The sequence below is a fragment of the Mustela putorius genome, unplaced genomic scaffold (assembly GCF_011764305.1).
Source record: "Mustela putorius furo isolate JIRA1106 unplaced genomic scaffold, ASM1176430v1.1 tig00000680_pilon_pilon_pilon, whole genome shotgun sequence".
Taxonomy (NCBI): Eukaryota; Metazoa; Chordata; class Mammalia; order Carnivora; family Mustelidae; genus Mustela; species Mustela putorius.
The window spans coordinates 1199649-1212773 of record NW_025421442.1 but is presented as its reverse complement, the minus strand read 5'-3'; the positions used below and the strand labels follow the sequence as shown (position 1 = coordinate 1212773).

Below are 13125 nucleotides of genomic sequence, written 5' to 3'. Positions count from 1 at the left end.
GGCAGACTGACAATTCTGCAAACCTCAAAAATGTTCTTTACTGGGGCGCCTGGGTGGCTCAATGGATTAAGCCTCTGTCTTCGGCTCAGGTCATGATCTCAGGGTCCTGGGATCAAGCCCCGCATCGGGCTCTCTGCTCAGCCGGGACCCTGCTTCCCCCCCACCCGTTCCCCCACTCCCCCCCACCACTTGTGATTTTCCTCTCTGTCAAATAAATAAGTAAAAATCTTTATAAATAAATAAATAAAGGTTCTTTACTAAACAGTTCTTAACACATCTAAAATCCAAGTCAAATAACCAGCGCATAGCAGAGGAAATGCAGCAAGTATACAACCTTCCAACCGGGTGTGGTAGCAGTCAATGTGGCACTAGGGAAGTAATTTGACAGTAAGTCCTGTTTCAGGTCAAGCGACACACAAATGAGTGTCTGAAAAAGCTCTGAATGGTATAACGGTGATAAACTATCAAACAAACAAAAAAAAAAACAATCACAATTCCCAGAAGCTCACCGCACAAAGGTAACGGATGAACGCCACTCTTCTGCAGCAAGTAAACACCTTATGGCAACTTCTCTGGGCAAACGATAAACGGCGGCGACGTCTGACTCTGTGCGCACCGGGTGCCTCGGAGTCAGCGGAAAGCGTAAAAGGGGTATATCTGGAATCGTATGCAAGCCCTTTTGCATTCATCCCTCAAGAATGTCTAAATATTAAAATGGGACCCTAGGGAGTTTTAAGTGGACTTACACCTTTACAAAGCACAGGCCTCAGTGTAACGTGTTGTGTCATTAAAAAAATGTGACGACGAAATGCATGAAGCCAACAGGTACACTTTCTAACCTTTAGCAAAATGTTGATCAGACCTTATTCATGTTTCAAAGCTGTGTCTTATCCCAGAGTAAATCAGACTTCATGCTACAAAGAAAGGTGTATACAAAGTTTCAAGGAAAAAAAAAGAAACCTTCCAAAACCCTCACCTACAGTTTACTTAGAGGAAATCGAACAATGGCAAGTTTTCATCCATAACCAGCACAAGTTTCAGATAACTAGTTCTTTCTCCAAGGACCTACACCAGAAAGCCCAACAGTCTGTCTAAGGGGCCGTCCACAACTGTCCAAGGATGGAGCTCTTCCACCACGGCCAGCCGGCCAGGAAGCAGCTGCCCCGGGCCCCAGCGATCAGCTCCAGAAGGATCCGCGCAGACGCGCCGGTGCCGACGGCGCTGCCGGACTCAGCCGTCCGTTCTGCCTGTGCGTCCTCCTGGACACGGCGGCAGCGTGTGATCGAGGCCCCCCAGATCAAGGACTTTCTTCACCTGGCTCTCAGAGAACTGTCTTCCTCCTATGTCTCCCTCTGAGTCTCCTCTCTGGTTCTTTTCAGCCTAGTCTTGAAACGTTAAAGAGCTTCAGCTGGAAATGCCTGGCATTTTAAAGGGTTACTAAGGAACATCGATTCTACAACTGAATATTCTGGTGAAAACCTATTTCAAATATCTCTTTATCATTAGACGACAATTTGTAGAGACCTCAACCTGCGAAGGAAGTAGACTAGCTCCCGCAGACTGTCGATCTGAGAGAGAATTCTGCATGTTTTCTAGCTGTTTATGAAACACCATCTAATGAGTCAAGCCTGGCCATCAGGAAGGAAGTAACACCTCTGCAGCGGGAGCCCCAACAGTGGTAAGCCCATGTCACAAGGGAAAACAGGAAGGGAGGTGCAGACGGAGAAGGGGCGGGAAGTTCAGACCAGCAGCTCTCAGGAGATGCAGACCATCTCACGGCTGAGCAGCTGTGGCGGCCTGCTCAGCCTCAGATCTCAGAATAACCTGTTACTGCTCCCAACCTAGGCTTCCCCTGAAAGGGGAAGGAACTTGAAACAGTGATTAACCTTGGAGATATCTGAGAATTCACCATTTCTTTACAATGAAACATCTCAAAAAGAGCCTTTTCTCTTTGAAAAGAGCAACAGAACCAAGTTTTGTTCTAGGATTTTGGAGCTACTTTCTAAGAAGAGCCTTTCTAAGAAGGTAGGAGCATTAAGTAAGGAATTTAGTGATGGGGAATAAAATACAGAACTTCTTTCAGATCTGTATTTTAATAACAGAGAACAACTTCCAAATGAGTCCCATTCCCGTCAGTTCCTTACAGACTCTTCCATTACAAACAAGAGGGACGCAGGGGCCACCACGGTCAAGAAGGAATTCCGTGGCCGTTGAGACCCCAGAGAAAGATTCTCCAGGTGTGGAAAATGCAAAGATAACAGAGCAAGAGGAAAAAGTGGTATCAGACAGGCAGGATATACTCTGATTCACACCACTACTGATGGGGCCACAAGGGCTGTGACAAGCAGCTCACCCAGTTTTTGAAGAGCAGCAGTCCTCCCGAGCCTCCAGGAACAGGCGTCAACACGTCTGCGTACGAAAGAGCCCCACGAGTGCCAGGGAGGGTTCTCACCTGCCGCATCCACTCCCATCCTCCAGACAAGACCTCTCCGTAGACACACTGACCTTCAGAAGCCCTGGACAGAAAACCAACTGACCGCACCGGCAGAACTGGTGGGGAAGGACCAACAAGTAGGCTGCAGGCCTCCGTGTAGAATCTGGTCCATAAACCAACTGTGTTGCACATTCAAAGGGTTTTTTCCTCTCTCCTGAAAACCTAACTAGGAGATTTTTTCTAAAAAAAAATCTAGAATTCTGGCTTCTCCTGAAAATAAGAATCAAGGTGGAAAATATAAATCATTCAAAAAGTAACACTGGAAATGTCTGCAGAATTCAAGATAAATGAGTATTTTAAAAACTGATCTAATTTGGCAAATATGAAGACCGTGTAAGGCATACCCACGGAAGGAGGCGCTAACAGCAGACTTCCTCGGGATCACCGACGTAAGACCCGTGGGCAACCCCCTGCGCCCGAGCGCGCCTCACCGGCTGGCCGGCTGCCTTCCCAAACGCAGCGTCCTGCCTACGGAGACCTCCCTGCGGGCGGACCGCCCTCTCACTCTTCCTGTGGCTGTGCCCGTGCGTGACGGCAGTACACACACACTTCTGCATTATATACTGTTCTGTATGCTTTCAGTTCGATAAAAAATCCCTTGTTTTAATTCGATGTTTCAAAGATTTACCTGTGTTGTTACACTCCCGGTTATTCATTTATGTACCGCACAAGCGCACAAAGCCACAAAGCCGCCCATCCGTTCCCCTGCTGCGGAAAGCTGGTTGACTTCAGCTTTTTATTAACAATATTGCTACTAGAAAACCTTTCTCTTATATTCTGGCATAAGCTTCCCAAGGACACATGCACAAAATGCACAGACTCCAAGCAGCAACACATTCACTGGGTCCTATCAGGTAGTTTAAAAACAAGCGAGCACAGCGCCCGAATGCAGCGCACAGAGGAAGGTTACTATTTGCGGGAACCCTTGGTGCCACCCTATGTGTCGACTGGGATGAACTTTACTACGGGTCCCATGGAAGCAGTGTTAAAGGGCTTAGGCTTACCCCCTAGGTAAATGCCTTCTACAGCAAGTGAACGTTCGAGGTCGCGTGGAACGTGAGTGTTCGACGCCGTAAGACAGCAGCACACCGTCCTCCGCCACACCTACGTCAGTTCGTGTCCCGCTTCTTCAGCAGCTCGTGGTAGTTTCAGGCACAGAATACGTGGCTTATCTCACAGATGTGTGAGACAGGACTCTCTCCTGCCGTCTTACACACTCCCAGGTGGCACACACACGTCCCTGCTGATTCACACGTGCAGGCACACGCACGCACGCACACACACCTCAGCAGCTATGTGTTTCGAGTATTTCTTCCCAGTCTGTGGCTTTCCTTTCTAATTTCTTTATAGCACCTTCTAATGAACAAATGTTCTTAAGTTTAATTTGGTAAAATTTATAGACTTTTCCTTTTACGGGCTGCATTTTAACAATTTTACTCTGTCAAGATCACAGACATAGGGGCGCCTGGGTGGCTCAGTGAGTTAAGCCTCTGCCTTCGGCTCAGGTCAAGGTCTCAGGGTCCTGGGATCGAGACCGGCATCGGGGGTCTCTGCTCGGTGGGGAGCCTGCTTCCCCCCTTCTCTGCCTGCCTCTGTGCCTGCTTGTGATCTCTCTCTGTCAAATAAATAAATAAAATCTTCAAAAAAAAGATCACAGACGTCCACTTTCTGTCACAAACACCTCCTCTCCCCGGCGGCAGTGCCCCATTTACGAATGTCTGCCAGCCGTCTGCAGGCCATTCCGCAGTGCGTTTGTCTATCCGAAAGCCCATCGCGTACCAACTTAATTCACACATCTGTAGCGTAAGTCTTGAGTGCTGCTAAGGCCAGGGCCCTCTGCTGCTTCTTCAGCAGTGTCTGGCTTCATTATGCTTCTTTATGCTCATCAGATTCCTCACAAAATTCGTGCTGAGAACGTAAGTGTGATTACAGTGAATCCGTACGCGGAATCATTCGTGAGAATCATCTTCTGGATACTGTGTCCTCCTATCCAAGAAGATAACGTGTCTCCATTTAATCTTTTTAACATCTTCTGACAAAGTTTCACAATTTGGAAATAGCTCACATTTTTCTAGATTCATTTTTTTCCTGCTGTCAGTAGGATCTTTTCTTGACTGACATTTCTTGGCTGTTGCTGGTAAAGAACAATTAATTATTTTTAAACACGCATCTATATTTGGCTCTGTCGAGACACTCATATCCTGAATAATCTGTTGATCCTTTGAGATTTCAACCAAGACAATCATACCACTTGAGGCAGGCAGTGCTGTATTTCTTCTTTGTGTCCTTCTTTTATTTCTATTTTCTTGCCTTTGCACACCGGCCAGGACTGTCAGAGCACTGCTGTATGGAGGTGGTAGCGATGGGCCTTTGTTTCTTCCTGATTTGGAGAGATGACTCCTAGGACTCTTAGGTTTTACTGCTAAGAAACAGACACCTCTCATCAAGCTAAGGAACTTCCCTTCTCTTTCTTGTGTGCCTGAACCTTTCTCTAAGGAGGGATCTGACATCTCAAATTCTTTTCATTAATCTAGTAAGACAAAACATGATTTTATTTTAAATGACTAACGTCACAAATTAGAGATTTTCAAATGGGAACCTCCTCCTCCCCCTTATATTCCTGAGAAAATCCAACATGGTCTTTTTATTTCTAAACCTATTGGATTTCATCCATGTTCCTAAGCAGGACGGGCTCCTCTCACTCTCTGTTCTATTGTTTCTGTCACATGTGCATGTGAAAGTCATGCTAATCAAAAACACTGAGTTTAGGAATAAAGTCTCGCTGCCCCGTTGGGCGGAGGAGTCCGTGGAAGGCTGCACCAAGCCGGCACACCACCCGCCGGCACACCACCGAGCTTGTGAAGCTAGGCCTGGTACTGTCTCTGTGAGCAGACTGCCAACCCCTACTCAGTCTCTCCCGTGGGAACAGGGTTACTCCAGAATACGATTCCTTCTGAGACAAGAACTTCTTTACTGGCATAAAGACTGCCTCAGCCCTTCCCACAAGCGACACAGTCTCTGCTTTACCTGCGATCCCGTCCCTCCTTCCGTCTGTGACACCCGTCCAGGATCCTCTCCCGCTTTGCTAGAGGCGCGGCCTCAGGCCGACTCCCCACTGCAACTGCAGCTTCTGCCTCAGTAACTCCGCAGCCCTGTAATACTGCCTTCCTTCCCCTTTCTTTGGGTTCATAGCTTTTTAAGGCAATGTGTGCCACTTATTGCCGGTGGTTTTCCCTTGCTAACACAGGCACTTAAACTGTGACCTTCCCCTCAAACTATCACTTTAATCAAATCTCAAAATTTCGGATATACAGAAATTTTATATTCACTCAGTCTTAGTACTTTTTCCTTTAATAGTTCCTTCTTTGACCAATAATTAACTTAGCAGTTCTTTTTTTTAATTTATAAATATATGGTCTTTAAATCTCTAAGTTGGTTTATTTTATTTCTAACTTAGTTGCATTATGAACAGAGAGCATGGTCTCTATGTATTAATCTTCTGAAATTTAACAGAGATCTTAGGGTCCAGCACATGATTCATTTTTGCGAATGGTCTGTAGGCTCGTGAGAAGTACACATGTTCTCCGATTTGGGGTTAAGGGTCTTTTAAGTCAACTTTGATACACACATTGTTCAGATCTTTATTTTTAACTTTTGTCTTTCAAACTCATGGTAAGTTGGGAGAGAGGAGCTGAAATCATCCACAATGATGAAGGATTTGCCAATTTATCCTATACATATCCAATATAGCTTCATTTATTTGTATACTTTTAGATCTCTGTTTTCAGAAACATACAAGTTTAATCTTCTGGAAAATTTAACCTTTTAGTACATGCAGTGTCCTTCTCTTACTACTAACGGTTTTTGTCTTAAAGAGTATGACTCCTAATCTCCTGGTATGAAAAAGGCTACAACAGAGGTAGCGACTACAAACAATACACACTTTCTTAATCAAATCTGAACATCCATGACTTTAACAAGTTTAGTCAACTGACATTAATGGTGATTACCAGACTTATTTCATCTTATTATTTAATTCATCCTAAGATTGTACCCCTTTTATCCTCTTAACATTTTGTTAACGTTTGATGAACTTTCTTTTGGTTTTTGGTTTTCTTTTTACTCTGCTCTCCATTCTCCAACCTCCAACTCATTTGTAAGAATTGTGCTCCATTCCTGATCCATGAATAATGCCTTAAACTCCCTAGGAAAGGACACAAACACCTTAAAACCTTTACATCTCCAAAATGCAAAAATCAAAAAGGTCTGAACCAAACACGAAGCAAGTTATCCAAATCAGAACTAGAAGTCAGTAGATTTCTTTAAAAAAACCAAAAAACTAAAACTAAAACTAAAAAAAAAAAAAAAAGGTGGAAGATTAGAATTCCAAAAAACAGGAAAAATAAAGAAGACAGGAGACATCGGAGCTAGAAGAAATGGATGCATGACGGGAGGAAGGAAGAGAAGTGCCTGTTTTAGTAAAACCTGTGAGCTAATATGGTTTCTATATTTTTAAGCAGCTGGAAAAAAGTAAACAAATAAAATAAACTGTTTCATAACACGTGGAAACTATTTAAAAGTTAAATTCACAGTGCATATAGTTTTACTGAAACAGAGAAACACACATTTGTTTAATACATTATGTCTGCGACTGCTTCAGCACTATCTGTCAAAGTTGAGTACCTAGTACATGGCAAGGATGTCTCCTATCACTAGTTCTTTTCAACATTATACTAAAAATCTTTGCAAATGTAATTAAACAAAAAAAGGAAATGAAAGGTAATACAGATTGAGAAAGAAGACATCAAACTGTCTTTGCTTTCAAATGACATGACTGTCTACAACACAGAAGATAGGAGAGAATTAACAAAAAAATTTGTAGAACAAATACACAATTATACCAAGGTTGCAAGACACAGGGTAAATATACAAAAGTCAATTATTTTTCCACATACCAACAACGAACAAGTGGAATTTTAAGTTAGAAACAGTTACATTAACATCACTTACATTAACATCCCTCATAGTAAAATACTTAGGTATAAACCCAACAAAATGTGTACAAGAGCTATATGAGAAAAAATATAAAACTAAGTATGAAATCAAAGAATTAAATAAATGAAGAGACAGTTCATGTTCCTGGACAGGAGGACTCTGTATTGTCAAGGTGTCAGTTCCTCCTAATTTGAATTATAGATTAGATGCAATCTCAAGCAAAATCCCTACAAGTTATTTTTTGTGGCTATCAACAAACTAATTTCCAAGTTTATGTGTAGTGGCAAAAGACCCAGAACAGCCAATACAGTAGTAATGGAGAAGAAAAAAGTTGTGTCACTGACACTACCCAACGTGCAGACTCATTGTAAAGCTACAGTAAACAAGCCAGTGTGGTTACTGGCCAAAGAACAGACAAATGGACCAAGGAATAAAACAGAAAACTCAGAAACAGACACCCATAAATCAACTGATCTTTGACAAAGACAAAAAAGCAATACAACGGAGCATAGATAGCTTTCCAACAAATGATACTGAAACAGCAACATTCTCCAGCAAAATCAAGAATCTACACACAAACGGGCCTTATATGCCCTTTACAAAAATTAACTCAAAATGGATCACACATCTAACTTTGTAAAGCACAAGACTATAAAACTTCTAGAAGATAACAGAGAAAACCTAGATGACCTAGCAGACAGAAAACTTTTTACTTACAACACCAAAAGCAAAATCCATGAAAGAAATAATGAACTGCACTTCACTAAAATGAAAGACTTATTACAAAAGATAACGTCAAGAGAATAAGACTACAATGAAAGCTACAAGCTGGGAGAAAATACAGAATTTTCTGATATATGATAAAGAACTATTATTTAATACCTACAAAGAACTCTTGAACTCCACAAGAAATACAACAACTCAATTAGAAACTGGGCCAAAATCTCGACAGCCACCTCACCCTGGGTATACAGACAGGAAACAAGCAGATTAAAAAGATGTTCCGCATCACGGATCATCACAGAAATACAAATTAAAACAAGATACCACTATACACCTATTAGCCTGGCTCAAATCTGGAACACTGGCATCAAATGCTGACAAAGATGTGGAGCTACAGAAACCTCCTCCATCGCTGGCGGGAATGCAAAGTGGCACACTTACTTTGGAAGACAGTGAGGCAGGGTTTTTTGTTTTTTTTTACAAAACGAAACACTCTTGCCATTTGATCCTGTAATTATGCTTCCTGTTATTTTCTCAAAAGCATTAAACCTGTGTCCACACATAGATGTTTCTATGAAATACAGGTGTTTCTAGCAGCTTTATTCAAAACTGTCAAAACTTGGAAGCCACCAAGATGTCCTTCAGTAGGTAAATGGATAAAAGAACTGTGGTCCATCCAAACAATGGAGTATTTTATTCAGCACCAGAAACACAGAACAACATTAGAAACACAAGACAGCAAGGCATAAAAAGGGAGAAAACTTTCAAGTGGCTACTAAGTGAAAGAAGCCAATCTGAAAAGGATACATACTATATGATTCCAACTATACGGGGGGGAAAAAAAGGTGCATAACCACAAAACAGAACATACAAAGCCTAAGTCAGTATCTGTCCCTTTAAAAAAAAGTCGGCCTGCCCTGCGTTAATATATTAAATGAGTAGATTAGGTCAAGCCACTTAGTTTCTATCTGCCCCTTCAAATCTCAGTAAGTCTCCACAAAAGACAACTTAACAATTTCATGTCCAAGGGCGCCTGGGTGGCTCAGTGGGTTGAGCCTCTGCCTTCAGCTCGGCTCATGATCTTGGGGTCCTGGCATCGAGCCCCACGTTGGGCTCTCTGCTTGGCAGGGAGCCTGCTTCCCCCTTTCTCTCTCTGCCTGCCTCTCTGCGTACTTGTGATCTCTGTCAAATAAATAAATAAAATCTTTTAAGAAAAAATTCATGTCCATTGTAAGGTTGTAATAAAAAGTATTATTAACAAAAACTGGGGAACTTGTGGGGCAGAAAAAAGTAGACTGGATTAGGATTCAGACAGAAATGCTACAGCTACAATCACTGAAAAGAAAATGCCATTGAAAAAACAGAAACATCCTTCATTTTAAATGTCCCAGAAAAATTCTAATTTCAAAATCAATATAAAAAAAAGAAGCTTGGAAAAAACATCAAGGTAATGTTTACAACTGGACAGTCTCGGCCACTCCTCCTCCCACACGTACAAAGTTAAAGACAACATCAACCTCTACATCCAGGATCAGGCTCTCTGACCAACATGGAAACCAAGTCGGTGCTCTGTCTCAGGGGACATCGGATCTGACCATGAGGCCGGAAACGAAGAGAGAAGCAAAGCAGAGCCACTAGAAACAGCAGCACGGCGTTCAGAAAAGGTAGAAAGTTGACAACAACCATTCCAGAAATCAAAACAAATATATTCTAAAACTGAACTCTAAAACACAAAAAGTAAGTAAACAAAACCACACAAGCCCCCCAAAATGTTACATGGTCAAATTCTACCAAGCTGAAAGAACAGAGGACTGCCCTGCACAGCACAGAGAAAAAGAGAGCTTTTCACCTCATTCTACGAAGTTAAACCACCTTGATACTAAACCAGAAAAGGGGAACAGACAAAAAACTGGAAGACTGATCACAGCAAAACACATAAAAATTGAATCCCCCGTTTATATTAAAAACCGCTACAGCCACTAACCACCATGACCAGGTGGCGCTGATTCTAGTAACGCGAAGCCAGCACAGCATTAATAACTCTACTAATACAATTCAGCATACTACAGGCTAAATAAGATAAATTCTAGTATATTCAGTTGCAGCTCATCCTTGAACAACACGGGTTTGAATTGTGCAGGTCTATTTATACAGAGATTTTTTTCAGGAAATACAGGACAGTACTGTAAATGTATTTTCTCTTCCTCATGATTTCCTCAGTAACATTTTATTTTCTCTAGCTTACGTTATTCTAAGAAATTTACTATATTAATATTTAATTATTATTAAAATGTTACTACTTTATTGTAAGAATATACTATATAATACCTATAACACATCAGGTATGTATTAGCAACTATTTCTGTTATCAGTAAGGCTTCTGGCCAAGGGGAGGCTTCTGCAGTTAAGTCTCGGGGAGTCAAAAAGTAACACACACCGTTCAATACACCCCCACATTGCTACGGCTCAACAGCATAAATGCTGACATGCACCAAAAACGCATTTGACACATGAACACGTGCTCCTGATGGAAAAACAGTAACAACGCCTAAGGAGGTGAAATAGAAGAAAACTCCCCGAACTTGCTGATTACTGGCAAACACTAAAAGCACTCATCAGAGTCGAAGAAAGACAAGGAAGATAGAGATGGACACACTGCAACCACTGAGTGTTGTACCAACCGGCTTACCAATATAAACATGAAAAATACCTAAGAGTAAAATGCTAGGAGAAGCAAAACTAAAAACAGCATTATTTACAGATAATGAACTTTCACCTGGAAAACACAAAAAAATTAACCTAGAAGTAACAACAGCTAATAAAAGTAATTATCAAGCTGCTGTTACATAAAATAAGCACTTGAAACTTCGTCACTTTCCTACAGAACTACAATAACCAGATTTCACCAGGAGCAAAAGGTCCCGTTCAAAGGAATAAATGCTATAAAAGAGCAAGTGTAAATCTGAGCTGGAGAAAAAGACGGAAGACCTAGCAAGGCAAAAGTCAAGAAAACTTTCTTGAAGAACATTAAAAAAAAAAGACACCCCCCCACCCCGGCCAAACACACGGAATGAAACCCATACACATCACAGATGGAAAGAATCAGTATTACAAAAACGCCAATTCTAAATAAGATTCAGAGAAATTCCAATCAAAGCCCGCGACAGCAGTTTCCCCCCTTGCTTTAAAAACTAGCAATTCCAAATTCATCTGGAAGAACTGACATGTGGGAACCAAAGAAAATCTTCACGGAGAAAAGAAAAAGAGTAACAAGGGAACGTCATACCCTCAAGATTTAATACCGGCACAAGTCAGGGTGACGCACCAGGAGCCGGGCACCAGGAGCCGGCATCGTAACACACTGACAATGAGAGGCCGTCGCTGCGCACTTGTTAATGAGCGCTGCGCAGGGGAGGGGGAGCGCCGCGAAGGGGCGATCCACACAGCGGGGACAAAGTCTAACAGGAAAGCATCTGCCAAAAGCAAAATAAAATGCGAAGATTCAAAAAATAAATTTATTCAAATACAATAAAATGTTAAGATGTCTTTTGTTTTAAACCTTGGCAAACTTGAAAAGCAGCAACATTAAATGCTGGCAAAAATATGAAGAGACAAGTACCGTCATGTAAGTGATGGGAATGTAAATTATGACAATCTTCTTGGAATATAATCTGGTAAAAATGATTAAAATATAAAACAACATAGGGCGCCTGGGTGGCTCAGTGGTTTAAGCCTCTGCCTTTGGCTCAGGTCATGGTCTCAGGGTCCTGGGATCGAGCCCCGCATCGGGCTCTCTGCTCAGCAGGGAGCCTGCTTCCTCCTCTCTCTCTGCCTGCCTCTCTGCCTCCTTGTGATCTCTCTCTGTCAAATAAATAAATAAATATTAAAAAAAAAAAAAACACATGATACCTAGAATTGCAATGCCACGTTCAGGAATCTATCCTGTAAGTACACATTCTAACGCTCTCGAAGACTTGATACAAAGATACTCACTGCTTTATTATAAATAACAAAAAATGGAAAGAAATCCCTACACATTAATGAAGTAATTTAAAATTTCAGATATGACAATGCTGTGGATTACTACACCGCAATATAATAAAAAGTATTAATAATCCAGTAGGTTGATATGCACTGAGACATTCATATTACCCAGAAGTCTCTAATTCTAAGGAAATAGCATGATCCTATCTACACAAGCAACAACACAATGCCAAATGCGTAAATATGTGTGTATGCAGTTATATGCAGGGAGACATTCTCTTTGGCTGCTAATAACCACCTTCACACGCCATGTCATCACGTATAGGAAGCATCTTTATAAAATATTTTTCACAATTTTTCAAGTCAAGTATATTACATTGCGCTCCACAGCAACCCGCTAGAGATGATGATTATCTAACAACACGGTAAGTAAGTACCCTAGCGAAAGCTTCTACGGAAGGACCGCGTGCAACTCTCGAAGTCTGACATTTACGGTCATCTTCAGCATGCTAAAAGGAGTTAAACTGAGCTTACCGATTTCATTAATCACCGCTCTTATTTTGGAGACGAAAGGACCAACTTCACTGGGATTCATTTTGACTCTCTCCTTAAGGTCAGCACCTGCAAAGTATTTTATTTACAAACACAGTCTAGTTAGAAACAAGATTTTAAGGCAATGAATTGAAAATTTACTTAAGATTCACAGGTAACTTGAATATCAACTGAATTTACCCACTGAAGGAAGTAAGTTACTTAGGTTTTCCCTCTCGAAGACCAGCACAGGAAAGAGTGAAACACCTGCTCATACCGCATGTGCCCACAGCAGCGGTTCTGGAACCTGGTGTCTCGGGGCCCCTTTACACTCTTAGAGGAAGAGGTTTCCTTGAGATGGTATCTACCAATAGTTATTCTATTAAAAACTATTAAAT

At 41.7% G+C, this 13125-nt stretch overlaps 1 protein-coding gene across 7 annotated transcripts in view; it reads right to left on the bottom strand.

Moving 5' to 3' along the window:
- AUH (AU RNA binding methylglutaconyl-CoA hydratase) overlaps positions 1-13125 on the bottom strand; it is a 131020-nt gene that overhangs the window by 82460 nt on the left and 35435 nt on the right. For 6 of the 7 annotated variants that reach the window (XM_045083003.1, XM_045083005.1, XM_045083006.1 and 3 more), the window contains exon 4: positions 12731-12817. The exons of the other annotated variant lie outside the window; for it this stretch is intronic. In XM_045083003.1, coding sequence (XP_044938938.1) covers positions 12731-12817 — 87 coding nt within the window. The remainder of the gene's footprint in view (positions 1-12730; positions 12818-13125) is intronic. 7 annotated transcript variants of the gene reach the window in all.